The sequence below is a fragment of the Balaenoptera ricei genome, chromosome 10 (genome assembly GCF_028023285.1).
Source record: "Balaenoptera ricei isolate mBalRic1 chromosome 10, mBalRic1.hap2, whole genome shotgun sequence".
NCBI classification, from domain to species: domain Eukaryota; kingdom Metazoa; phylum Chordata; class Mammalia; order Artiodactyla; family Balaenopteridae; genus Balaenoptera; species Balaenoptera ricei.
The window spans coordinates 20,963,633-20,976,479 of NC_082648.1; the positions used below are offsets into that span (position 1 = coordinate 20,963,633).

General features: G+C 34.9%; 2 protein-coding genes across 8 annotated transcripts in view; one reads left to right on the forward strand and one right to left on the reverse strand.

Moving 5' to 3' along the window:
- IRAG2 (inositol 1,4,5-triphosphate receptor associated 2) overlaps positions 1–6,336 on the forward strand; it is a 91,176-nt gene extending 84,840 nt beyond the window's left edge. The window contains 6 exon segments of the mRNA XM_059935466.1: positions 683–726; positions 2,448–2,510; positions 2,628–2,677; positions 2,974–3,075; positions 5,005–5,112; positions 5,997–6,336. Coding sequence (XP_059791449.1) covers positions 683–726; positions 2,448–2,510; positions 2,628–2,677; positions 2,974–3,075; positions 5,005–5,112; positions 5,997–6,240 — 611 coding nt within the window. The 3' untranslated portion in view covers positions 6,241–6,336.
- DNAI7 (dynein axonemal intermediate chain 7) overlaps positions 5,037–12,847 on the reverse strand; it is a 74,781-nt gene continuing 66,970 nt past the window's right edge. For all 7 annotated transcript variants that reach the window (XM_059935468.1, XM_059935474.1, XM_059935467.1 and 4 more), the window contains 4 exons: positions 11,543–11,757; positions 9,931–10,098; positions 7,839–7,952; positions 5,037–7,010 (listed from right to left, as the gene is read on the reverse strand). In XM_059935468.1, coding sequence (XP_059791451.1) covers positions 6,732–7,010; positions 7,839–7,952; positions 9,931–10,098; positions 11,543–11,757 — 776 coding nt within the window. In that variant the 3' untranslated portion in view covers positions 5,037–6,731. The remainder of the gene's footprint in view (positions 7,011–7,838; positions 7,953–9,930; positions 10,099–11,542; positions 11,758–12,847) is intronic.

Consider the following 12,847-nt stretch of genomic DNA (forward strand, 5'->3'; position numbering starts at 1 on the left):
ATGGTAGACACCAAGATTTCATTAAAATGATGACATGACAGAATATAATTAATCCAACTCATTGAGTTGACCCCAGTGTTGTCCTACTTAAGATATGTTAGAATTGGCTTTTTCTCCACACATAAAGCAAGGCACAATAGCATAAATGAACCACTCTTATCAACAGTGGTTTTGTATCCCTCGAACAAGGAAGGACCGTGACAGAGTAAGCTGATCAATGGATTGGAAAATAGGGAGACATCTGAGACCATGGAGAATATCTTAACAGAAGGCTTATATAAATCTTATAGTTTTATTTTAAATAGACAGTATGAATGTTTATAGGCAGAATTTTCATTTTAATGATCTGTTCCCTCTTCTTGAAAAGTAATAACATTTGATGATCTTCTGATCTGTAATTTTGGACTCATTGATTAAGCAGACATACATTTAGTGCCCTCTCTGTGCTAGGCAGGCTTTGCAGACATTGGCAGTGACATAGAGGACTGTATTCCATTGGTTCAGATTACTAATGTTATGAATCACCAAATAAATGATAACCAGATATTTATATTGCTCAGTAGTCTCTAGGGTCTTAAATAAATATTTTCTAACCATTGCTTTTCTTTGTAAAGAATTAAGACCCTTGCGTTAAATTGCACATGTAATTCCAAAAATACACAAATGTGTTTTTCCCTTTCAGGTGACTGCCAAATTAAAAAACGTTCAGCTTCTCTAAACTCTAAGGTAACAAATGTCTATCAAATGTTATAGCTGAGATGGTTTTAAAATATTACTTGAAGCAACATGGCTTTAAATGTAAATCATAAAACAACAGTGATTTTAATTCATATATATGTGTTATGTATATATACATGTTTATGTTTATATATGTACACTTTTATACTTCTTGCAATATTTGTATATCAATTAAGTTTGCCTGGCAGCGAGAGGAAAGCCAGTGTAATGATAGTTTCTCTCTCATGTGAAACCAAAGTTGGGAATAAGCAGTCCAACAACGGCAGAGCAGCTTCACAAAATCCCAGTCCCCGTCTCTCCTGCCGAGTCATCAACCTCAGCGCTTTGCTTCCATCTCATAGTCTAAGATAGCTTTGTCATTTCTGGGTATCAAGTCCTGGTCATTATGTTGAGTCATGCTCCAAGAAAAAGGAAGAAGCAAGAACAGGTGTTCTCTCTACCTCTGAAGACACTTCCTAGAAGTCCCAGATAACATTTCCCTTTTCATTCTTTGTTGGAAATAAGATGAAAACAGCTTTTATTCTGGAGGCTGTATGCCTAACTAAAAATTAGTGGAGTTTGTTACTAAGTAGAAGGGGAAAATGGGATATTGAAAGTCAACCAGCAGTTTTTGTCAGTTTGAAAATCAAGATTTCACTGAATTTTTGAGCAAGGGACTTTAAAATCATTCCATCCAAATCTTTTTCACAGATGAGGAAGTTAACTTTCACAGAAGTTAAGTGATTAGTTATGATCCTGTAGTGATAGAATCATGATTAGAACCCAGGTTTTTGGACCACAATTTGATATTTTTGATGTTCAACTAACCTATAAAATTAAATTAGGAATGGTGGCTTAAGAAAAGAATTCACATAAAACTTCTTCAGTTTATTTCCTGAAGTTCTACTTATTTAAATGTGAAGAGCCACAAAATATAACATTCTCCTGTACAAATCTCAAGGCTGAGGTGTAAACACATCCATTCATTATAATGTCATACTCATCCTTAAATGTGTTAAATGGAAAAAATGAAACCATGAAAAAAAATCCCTAAAATAGGTGCATATTTATCTCCTCTTGAGTTGGGGAAAACCTTTCCAAGCATAAAAGAAATGGTAGCAAAAGAGGGGAGGAGATGAGGGACTTCCCTGGCGGTCCAGTATTTAAGATTCCACGCTTCCATTGCAGGCGGCACGGGTTCGATCCCTGGTCAGAGAACAAAGATCCTGCATGCCACACGATGTGGCCAAAAAAAAAAAAAAAAACACAAAACAAAACCAAAGATAACAAAAAAAAAAAAAAAAGAGAGAGAGGAAGAGATGAAAAGATTTGGCTACATTAACAATAAAAAAATTCTGCCAAGAAATATCATTAACAAAATTAATATAGGTAAAAATCATAAACAGGTGGTTCTCACAGCAGATACATACAGGGTTATTTGGCACAGAAAAAAAAACAGTGTTCAGTGTTACTGGAAACCTGAACAGAAAGCCTTATATTCCTTACTTGATTGACAAAAATTATCCATTGTTGGAGAAGGTAGAATATAAATTGGCAGAATATTTCTGGAAGGCAATTTGGCCATAACAAAATCCTTGAAAATAAGTCTCCTGTTTAACTCATCAGTGGTCAAGTACATGGATGTGTACATTCAAGAATACCCATCAGTGTTTCATACAAGGATAAAACATTGAGAATTTTCTAAGTGTACATTTTCCCCCTTTGGGTAGCCATCTTCTCTTCGAAGAGTGACCATTGCCTCTTTGCCCAGAAATATTGGAAATGCAGGAATGGTAAGCAAATCCCTAAGTGTTCTTAGTCAAAAGCAAATTTATTTTCATATGACAGAAATATAAATTTATTTCACTAAATTCATATTTTATTATTTCCTTAACATCTTCACTTTAAAGGTGGCTGGGATGGAAAATAATGACCGATTCAGTAGGAGGTCAAGCAGTTGGTAAGTGTAATTTTATGGTGGCTCTTTGGGAACCTTACTGTTTTATAACTGGGCTAAAGTAAATATTTGAAATAAGTGATATAGTAACGTTTGATTTGTATGGAGTATATGCAGAATAATTACAAAAATTGGCATATGTTCATGAAATTATTTCTTATGAAATAAGCATTACATGACTATGCCAAGGAAAAAATAAGAATGTATCATCTTTGTATTGATTTAGGTAGTGGGAAATAAATTGGTAATGGCTACAGAAGTATTTGATTTGACAAGTGGCTATAATCATCTTTATTTAGGCGTATTTTGGGGTCAAAGCAGAGCGAACACCGTCCCTCATTACATCGATTTATTAGCACCTATTCCTGGGCAGATGCTGAAGAAGAAAAATGTGAACTAAAGTAGGTGAAGCTTGATGTGTTTATTAACCTGATGTGCCGGGCATAAATAGTGGGGATCACTTTTATTCTGTGGAGATGAGGTCAATGCTGCATCATCAAAAAATCATTCATTGTTTAAGACTTTTGTGAACTATAAAGTACTATATAAATGTTACTTGTTAATACATTCACTCTCATAGCACTCAGTACTTCAAGGTTTGAAGTCTTAAGTTAGAAAAGAACCTGTAATTTGCCAGATATGTGAAGAGAATTTCTTTCCTGTATAGGTGTCTTGTCCTCAGGGGGAAAGGTCAATAAAGAGCCACAGAAATAAAATTTTCACCTACTTAGATGAATTATTTACAACATATAATGTCATATGTAATATATGCGCATTATATATACATGTCTTCCCTTTAAGTAAATGAAGACTAGGGGAAACATAAAACTCTACATTGCTATCTCTATATCTAGCAAGTTAAATAAAATATACTTCTATAATGAAAGGGAGAGGGCAAGAGGGAGGGACAAGAAGAAATGCTGCCTCTAAATCCTTGGGTGACATTGGACAAATTGCTTAACCTTATTTGGTCCCAGTTTCCTCGTCTGTAGAGATCTTAATGAAATGATTTTATGTGGATTTTATAACTCGTTCATTGCGTGCCTGTTATATGAGACACACTACGCTCAAGCTTAAGAGATATAAAGATGAAAAAGACATAGTTCCTACCCTCAAAGCCTTTATTTTTTCCTTAAATAATCCTGGGAGTCTAATTGCATGTATTGAACTCTTTTTAGATTTAGAGTTAACATAATGGATATTTTCTGATCTGGGTTAAAAGAAAAAAGCAAGAGTTTCCTTGAAAAGATTATAATCTACTTTTAAATTTTTGTCCGTATGGTATGATTTCTACTGAGAAGTTTTCGCAAACGAAAGACTGAAACCTTGAGAATCCTACAAGAATTCTGGCTTTTGGGCTTTGTGGCCTTTAAAAACCAAACTAAAATCTATCACATGCATTCCCTATAGGTGTTTGACTGAAAAACAAAAAACAAAAACTTTGAGACACAATTCCCTTTGGCAATTGTGAGGGGATTGTAAGTTTGGGATTTCAAAATTCAAATCCAACTAGGCACTCATCAGTGAACATGAAACATGGAACATGAACAATGAAACAAGTTTTGTTCAGGTAAAGGAACCCTCTTTAGATAATATGATTTTATTTAAATACAGTCAACCCATTTGCTACTTCCCAGCTCACTGACCGCTAATAGTTTATTTTAGGTAGTTTTATACCGAACATATCTTCATAAACATGTTAAAAGTATTAAGATTTTTTAGAGAAAGAAGAAATGACACTTTGATGTTATTCCACTTTAGCACTGCTCAAAAAACCTACAGAAAAAAGAGTAAAATCAATTGTTAATACAGAATATTAAAAAAAAATGTGGTAAAAGAAAACTTAATGAGAACAATTTTATGATACGTTGAATGAAAAATACACAGAGGGAGAAATATAGCATCCACATTTGCTTTTTAAAGTGTAGTTACTAATACACACACAGACACACACACGCACATGCAGAGAAGGAAAATCACAGTAACAACACTGGTTAATTATGAGTGGTGAGAATTAACTAACTTACACATGTTCTTTGTAAATCTCCCCTTTTTTATTTGTTCTTTGGCTAGCATCCCAACTTTCTACAACAAACATTTGCTATTTTTCTAAATACAGAAAGTTACTTTAAAGAATTAAATTCCTATAAATGGTTAAAAATATAAAGTTGGTGATTTGACTTTTAGAATTAGCTATTTATCAAATCTTTCTAAAGCAAAACGAATATCTGCGAGCCTCCTTAGTAATACAGGAAAATTTAGCAGTATCTTATAAATAATAATAGCACATTATCCATAGTTTAATATTTAAAAACAATATTTATTTACAGAACTAAAGATGACTCAGAACCACCTGAAGAAGAAACAGTAGAAAGGACAAGAAAGCCAAGTCTTTCTGAAAAGAAAAATAATCCATCAAAATGGGATGTCTTTTCAATGTAAGTTGTCTACTTGCTAAATGATACCATTTTGGAGGAATGGGGAAAGGTAAGGCAGGGTTAGCAGTATTAATCAAATTACTTTACTAAAAGACCTTTCAAAATGTTAAATTTAAGATGAATAACAAACTCCATATGGTGTATAACAATTATCCCTGAACCTATGAACTACAAGAGGCAGGTGAGTTCACAGTGTTAAGAACTTGGCCTTGGAACCAGATGGCCCAGGCTTGAATTAGCTCTCTGACTAGCTGTGTGACCCGGGCAAGTTCATCCATTTTTGAGCACTGATTTCTTCATCTATAAAATAGAGATGATAATAGTACCTATGTCATTGATTTGCTGTCATGAGTAAATGAATTAGCACGTGTAAAACACATAGTTAACTATTTTCAAAGACTTATATGATGCTGTAATAAGCTTTTTTGGTGGGTGTTTCTAAAAGGAATTTTAGCATTTCAGTACAGCAAAAGTCCAGGGTATGGTGAGAAATAAGTGACATGTTTATAAGTACATATATCCTGCTCTACCCAATAAATAACATTATTTTTTCTACCCCAGGAATATAAATTGCCTTACCTGATTGAAAAAATGAACTTAATACTCAAATGTACTTGTTAGGAGTTAAATAATGCCTAAATCACATAATTTTCAGATTCTTACCTTAGCACATCATTTCTTTAATTCTAAAAATTATAAGGGGTTGGGGGAGCAGATTGTGGCCAAAGCCAAGAGGCTAGATCATACTTATGTAGCTTATTATGAGGAGGTGTTGGTGGAATTATGCAGGGCAGATGCATGACTTGATTATTGTTGACAAAAGGACTGTTTCTAATAACAGATTATTGTGATTACCACATGCTGATTTTGTGTTTTCCTTGTAGTTATAACACAATAGCTTCCTGGGCAACAAATCTCAAGACTTCCATCAGAGAGGCCAATAAGGCACTCTGGCTTTCTGTCGCATTCATTGTACTATTTGCGGCATTGATGAGCTTCTTCACAGGCCGATTTTTCCAGAAGTCTGTGGCTGCTGCTCCCACACAGGATGGGGACTCCTGGACGTCTCTAGAACATATCTTGTGGCCATTTACCAGACTCCAACACAATGGGCCACCGCCAGTGTGACTGCAGCACATCCTAATGTGCTAATGCTAATCTTGATTTTTAAAGTTTCAGTATCTGAACTTTGTAAATTAGTAACTTTTAGCTGGGAAATTATAGCATGGAACCAGAGGTTCTCAGAATGACTGTAAGATATTTTATATTCCCTCTTTTTGTGATTACCTTCCTAACTAAACTACAATGAGGAGGAAGCCCGCCTATATGATTTTTTAATGAGCTTTTTGAGGAGGAGATATTATTGTTTGTTAAAATTTATTGAAATAAAGAACCATTCAAATTTTCATACAGTGAACGTTGGAAGTCTCAGTAGGTCACGTATGCATAAGGAAAAAAACCCTAATTCTTAGAAAATAAAATTTGAGTATAAAATGCTGATTAGATCACTTTAACAGCCTATTTGACATATATTCACTCATTACACTTTATTGTAGAAATACCGGATTTTTCTCCAAGTTGCTTCATTCTTCATACTGAATAAAATTTATCAGTGGGGATTAAGAATAGCTGAGTAATCTAGTTGAGAGTAGCATGTGGCATACAGAGTCAACAAACTGGCAGTTGGAACACCTAACTTTCTTCATTGCTTCTTTAGAAGCAAAATCCTTAACCATGTGATATAAAGTAGAATGAAACTCAGTTTCTTCTTTAAGGGCTTCAGAGAATGCATCACTGTATTCATTGATTTTGAGACTTTGTGCCCTATCACCACTAAACATTAAAAGGGTCCAATTAGGATTTTGAATGGGTTCTTCTTTAGGAAGGTGTTCCCTCACCTAAAGAAAAAGAAAGAAAAATATGTTAATAGTTCCTCTTTTATTGGGTATTTTGACAGTAGAGTATTTTATTTGAAGGGCTCAGTTGAGTTCCCTGTATTGCTAAGATAAAAAGAAACATTCTTAATGTCCCATTTTTTTTAAAGCATGAAACTGTTTATATCTTGGTGTTTATGGAACTTATCAAAATGTATTAATTCCTTAAAAAAATATTTATTGAATGGCTTCAAGTGCCAGGTACTGTTCTAGGTGCTGGGGACATAACAACAACAAAGAAAAAATAACTAAACATACTAATAAGTAACTAACAACTGCAACAATAGAAACCTTGTCTTCAAGGAGCTTATATTGTAATAGGAGAAACACACAATAAACAAGATAAATAAACATGGTGGCTCATTTATGCTAAAATATTCATCAGTCATCTTGTAGAATTTGATAAGATACATTCTTTATCAGGCAGTAGGAAATGTGCCAGACGTTAAATTGGAGGCCTAACCCTCTCAGAGGAGAAAGTCTGTGAATCATAGATATATTCACGTGAAAGGCTGACATTTGTTCTTCAGTTGATGATGTAAAGAGAGAGAAGGTCTCTAAGCCTGAAATCAAGAGCATTTGATACCATAATGGACAATGAAAGTACAACCTTTACATGGTTTGGTTTTATATTTTTGACAAAATTAAAGAAAATGAAGTTGTAAAACTACATTTTGAATGTTAATCTTTTTCACCTTTTTAAAAGGAGAAACCATGGTCTACATTCATTTAGCTTTTGAGTATCTTCTTTTGGAGCACAAAATAGTTTAATGGGGTTTTTGCATACTATACCTGAAATACAACTTTTTTAGAATCACATACTGTATTCCACTTGCTCCAACCAAACGCAAAAGCAGAACTTAGCAGGGCCATTTGTCGATAAGCTTTCACTTCTACCAAAGGAAGCTGTCAATATACAAACAAATAGAGTTGATCGTAGAGCCTCTCTAGTTTCCCTTCCATCCTTGGCCTACTATAGTCTGGTCTGGTCTCAACACAGATCCATTTAAATGTAAGTCAGGTGAAGTTAATCAGACAGGGAAGACAAATATCATATGATATCACTTCTAAGTGGAATCTAAAAAATGGTACAAATGAACTTACTTACAAAACAGAAATAGAGTCACAGATGTAGAAAACAAAATTATTGTTAACAAGGGAGGAAAAGTGGGGGGGGGGGATAAATTGGGAGATTGGGATTGACATATACATACTACTATATATAAAATAGATAACTAATAAGCACCTACTGTACAGCACAGGGAACTCTACTCAATACTCTGTAATGGCCTATATGGGAAAAGAATCTAAAAAAGAGTGACTATATGTATATATGTATAACTGACTCACTTTGCTGTAGAGCAGAAACTAACACAACATTGTAAATTGACTATAATCCAATAAAAATTTTAAAAAACTATTAAAAAATAAAATAAAATTCAAATATTAAAAAAATAAAATAAAATGTAAGATTACATGACTGCTTTCTCAAAACGGGGCAATGGCTTCCCTTTTCAGAGTAGAATCCAAAGTCCTAACAATGCTCCACAAGGGCCTCTGTGGTCTGACATCCCCCGTACACCCCATTATCTCTCTGACCTTATCCCCTGTTCTTCTCCCTTTGCTCTCTCGGCATCCCGGCCTCCTTGCTGTTCCTCCCATCCTCAAACACATCAGGCCACGCCCCCTGGGCTCTCTCCCCAGGTCTTCTCTCCACCTGGAAGCTGATATCCTTCCAGAGATATCAACTTGGCTAAATTCCCCACCTTGAAGTGTTGATCAGATCTTGTCTCCTTATTGAACCCCTCTCCCCCTACACCCTATTTGGTATTGTACCTTTCCTTTTTCCATACCACTTAGCACCTTTTGACATATAAGATAATTTTGTTTATTATGTTTGTTGTTTATTTTTGCCTCCCTCTACTAGAATGTAAGCTCCACAAGGGCAGGGACCTGTGTTTTATTCACTGTTTCCTGAGCATCTAAAACAATGTCTAGAATATAGGTGTTCAGAAAAAAAAAAAGTCTTGAGTATAATATTCTGAAAAGATGACTAGTATATGACATTCAGCATTTGTAGGGTAACTGGCAATTTCAGTTACTAAAACTAAGGTTGGTTTTTTTTTCCCTACGCATATATGTATACACTCTTATTGACAGGATTATTTTCAAATGTTGTAAGTGTCTACCTATATTGCCATTTTCTGGTATATTATAAACTTGTTCTTGAGTATAGAACTCTTCTGCCCAAAACACCTTTCATGATTAGAAGCCACTTTGTCTTCATTCATGCATCATAAATATTTGCTGAACATCTACTGTATTCTAGGAATAGGCTTGGTGCTAGAAGAATCAAAGTTGATTAAGAAACGGCCACCCCCCACCCCCCTCAAGGAGCTCACAGTTTAACATGGAAGGATCTCATTTAACTAAACTTATGAGTCATATGAAGCTGTACGCAGACAGGGAGGCTCTGTCGAGAAATAGAAGGAAGTGGGTTTGGTGGTCCTTGTATGTCTAATTTTGCCTGACTTATCATATTTGGGAAACTGCTGAGTCATTTACTCTTTTTAGAAATCTTACATGTATCAAGTCTGGAAGGAGAAAGAAAGCATACGAAATGGTAAGTTGCTCAGACTACCTTTGCACTAAACTGACCAGCTGTGGTATGCTCCATGTGTCATTATGAAGATCATACAACAGATTATTAAATTTGAGAGAACCCTGGATTTCTGGTCATGCTATTTATTCCTTCCTTTCTAACTATAATCTTATATAAGTGAATATAGAAAACCATTGGTGTACCTTAAGATTTATATAAAATTTAATACTTGCTGACATTCTAAATGTCCAGCACCTTAAATTTGGAAAGATTCATTCTTACCTTATAGTTTATGACAACATAAAAGTGAGAGTGTCCAGTAGGGAAGATATTCAGTCCAGCTTCTTTCAAAGCAATAATGAAAGAAACAGGAGTCATCCACTTTTCTTCCAAAATAGAGGAATGCTTTTTGTCATTTAGTTTGATTGACGCTAACATGCAGAGGTTTTCCTAGTTTCAAGAAGAAAAAAGAAGCATTTATACAAGTAAGTTAAAGAAACTATTACCTCATTATCATTCTAGGTCCAGCTGTTAGGTTCTTTATACTATTTTTTAAAAATCCTATATTAAAAAGAACGCAGGACTGATATGTTTTAGGCCTGATCCAAAAGCTCCACCACAAAGTCTCCACGTTACCTTAAGGAGTTTATCAACTCTTCTTGGGCTCATCTGAGCAATCCAGGGACTGAACTGCAGGATCTCTCAGGTCTCCTACTTTATAAATTATGATCTAAGAATACTGCATGTGTTCATATTGATATATAATAGCTATTTGACAGCAATCTTGTTGCAACGTTTAAGGATCATAATTTTTTTACACATATATAATAAAATTTTAACATAATAATGCAAAATTATTATCCAGTTTTAAAGTTTGCAAAGTGGCGGGACTTCCCTGGTGGTCCAGTGGTTACGACTTCATGCTCCCAATGCAGGGGTCCCGGGTTCAATCCCTGGTCAGGGAACTAAGATCCCACATGCCGCAACTACTGAGCCCTTAGGCTCTAGAGCCCACGTGCTGCAACTAGAGAGCCTGTGCGCCACAACTACTGAGACTGTGTGTCGCAATGAAGACCCAGCACAGCCACAGTAAATAAATAAATACATAAATAAATAAATTTATTTTAAAGAATTTTAAAAAAGTCTGCAAAGTGGCAATTTGAAGGTGTACAGAGTTCACATCTCTCATCTGACTTTAAAAGCCAAATTTGATGATGTTCTAGCCTTCCTGCCACAGTCATAAGGAATTTCAGGTTATCTCTTTTTTTTTTTCCTCTCTCCTTTTTTAAAACAACTTTCATGAGGTATATCTTACATATCATAAAATTCACCCAAGTGCACAGTCCAGTGATTTTTTTTGGTAACTTTACTGAGTGGTGCAACTATCACCATAAATGAGTTTTACAGCATTTTCATCCCTCCAGTAAAGTCCCTTATGTCCATTTACAGTTAATCCTCATTCCCACCCTCAGCCTCAGGCAACCACTAAATCTACTTTTTGTGTCTCTAAATTTCAGACTGTGTAATTTCTGAGTGGTGAGCAATGGAGGCACTCAAATGGGATTTCAAATGGCTAGGTGATAAGATCAGGAAGCCTCTTTACAGTGGATCAAAAACTCTGAAAGCCATACTGCAACCAGGCTTATAGCTTCACCAACTGTTCTAGTCCTAGTAACTTTAGGGTACAAATTTGTACTTTACTTATTACATGTTATTTCCTATCATCTATTCAATTTATATTTCATTTAGAAATTATAGTTCAAGGTATATTGTAAATAGACTTATAAAAGACATATTTCAATATGTAAATCAGCAGTGATTGATTGATTGCTTTGACACACAGTCATCAGAGAGATTTAGCTCTTTGACATGACTTGCTATAACAGCAGTTTACCTTAATTTGTATTTGAATCTCAGTAAATACTGTAGTCACAGTCAGAAGTACTTTATTCACATCAAGTGGTCTTAGCTCCCATGACTGGTATGGCATATTAACATGAGCATCTTGAATCAAGGTAACAGGGCCCAAAGTTTCCAGGCTGAATGTTATAAGTCTGTCTTCCGATTTGTAAGATACATTGCTGATGCCATCAGTTTTCCAGTGTTTACCTTTAGAATTAGGAAGAATGTGACATTAGTTCCATTTTTTTCCTCTGCAAAAATAAGAACGAAACCACTCCCATAACTGCAATATGTATAAATTGATTTTTCACATTTAGAATAGAATCTCCACAAAAAGCCAGCTTTGCTGGGAGTTTCTTCCTGTCTATACAGGATCAAGTCCAAACTCCTCAGCACAGTTGTGAGACCTTTAGAATGAAGCTCTGATTCTGATTTCCGGCTTCCTCCTTTGCCACTTCTCAGACCTCTTTCCAGCCACACTTCTTCTTCTTCTGCAACAACATCATATACCTCTGAGCCTCTGCACATGTCGTTCTTTCTTCCTAGAGGACTATTCCTTTATCTCTTAGAGAAACTCTCTTCATCTTTCTTTTTAAACAACTTTAAAATTCACCTGTCTTGAGTATGCAATTAGTTTTAGTAAATTTATCGAGCTGTGCGACCATCATCACCATCCAGTTTTATTCAGTTTTAGAACATTATTATCCTCCAAATAAGATCTCTTATGTCCGTTTATAGTTAATTCCCATTCCCATCACCAGCCCCAAGCAACTATTAATATACTTCCTGTCTCTAAAGATTTGCCTTTTCTGGACTTTTCATTAAATACAATCATATAATAGGTGGTATTTTGTGTCTCTTACAACTCAATAATAAAACACAACCCAACTTAAAAATGGGCAAAAGATTTGAATAAACATTTCATCAAAGAAGATACACAAAAGTATAGTAAATACATTAAAAAAGATGCTCAACATTACCAGTCATTAGGGAAATACAAATTAAAACCACAAACTACCATTTCACACCCACTAGAATGGCTATAATCAAAAAAACAGATAATAACAAATGTTGGCAAGGATGTGGAGAAATGGGAAACCTCGTATCTTGCTGGTAAAGCTACTTTGAAAAACAATTTGGCAGTTTCTTAAATAGTTAAGCATCAACTTACCATTCAACCCAGCAATTCCATTCCTAGGAATATACCCAGGAGGAATAAAGACATATGTCCACACAAGACTTACATGTGAATGTTCTCTTAGTCTCTTAAGGACCTGTTCAATATTCCACCCTAGGA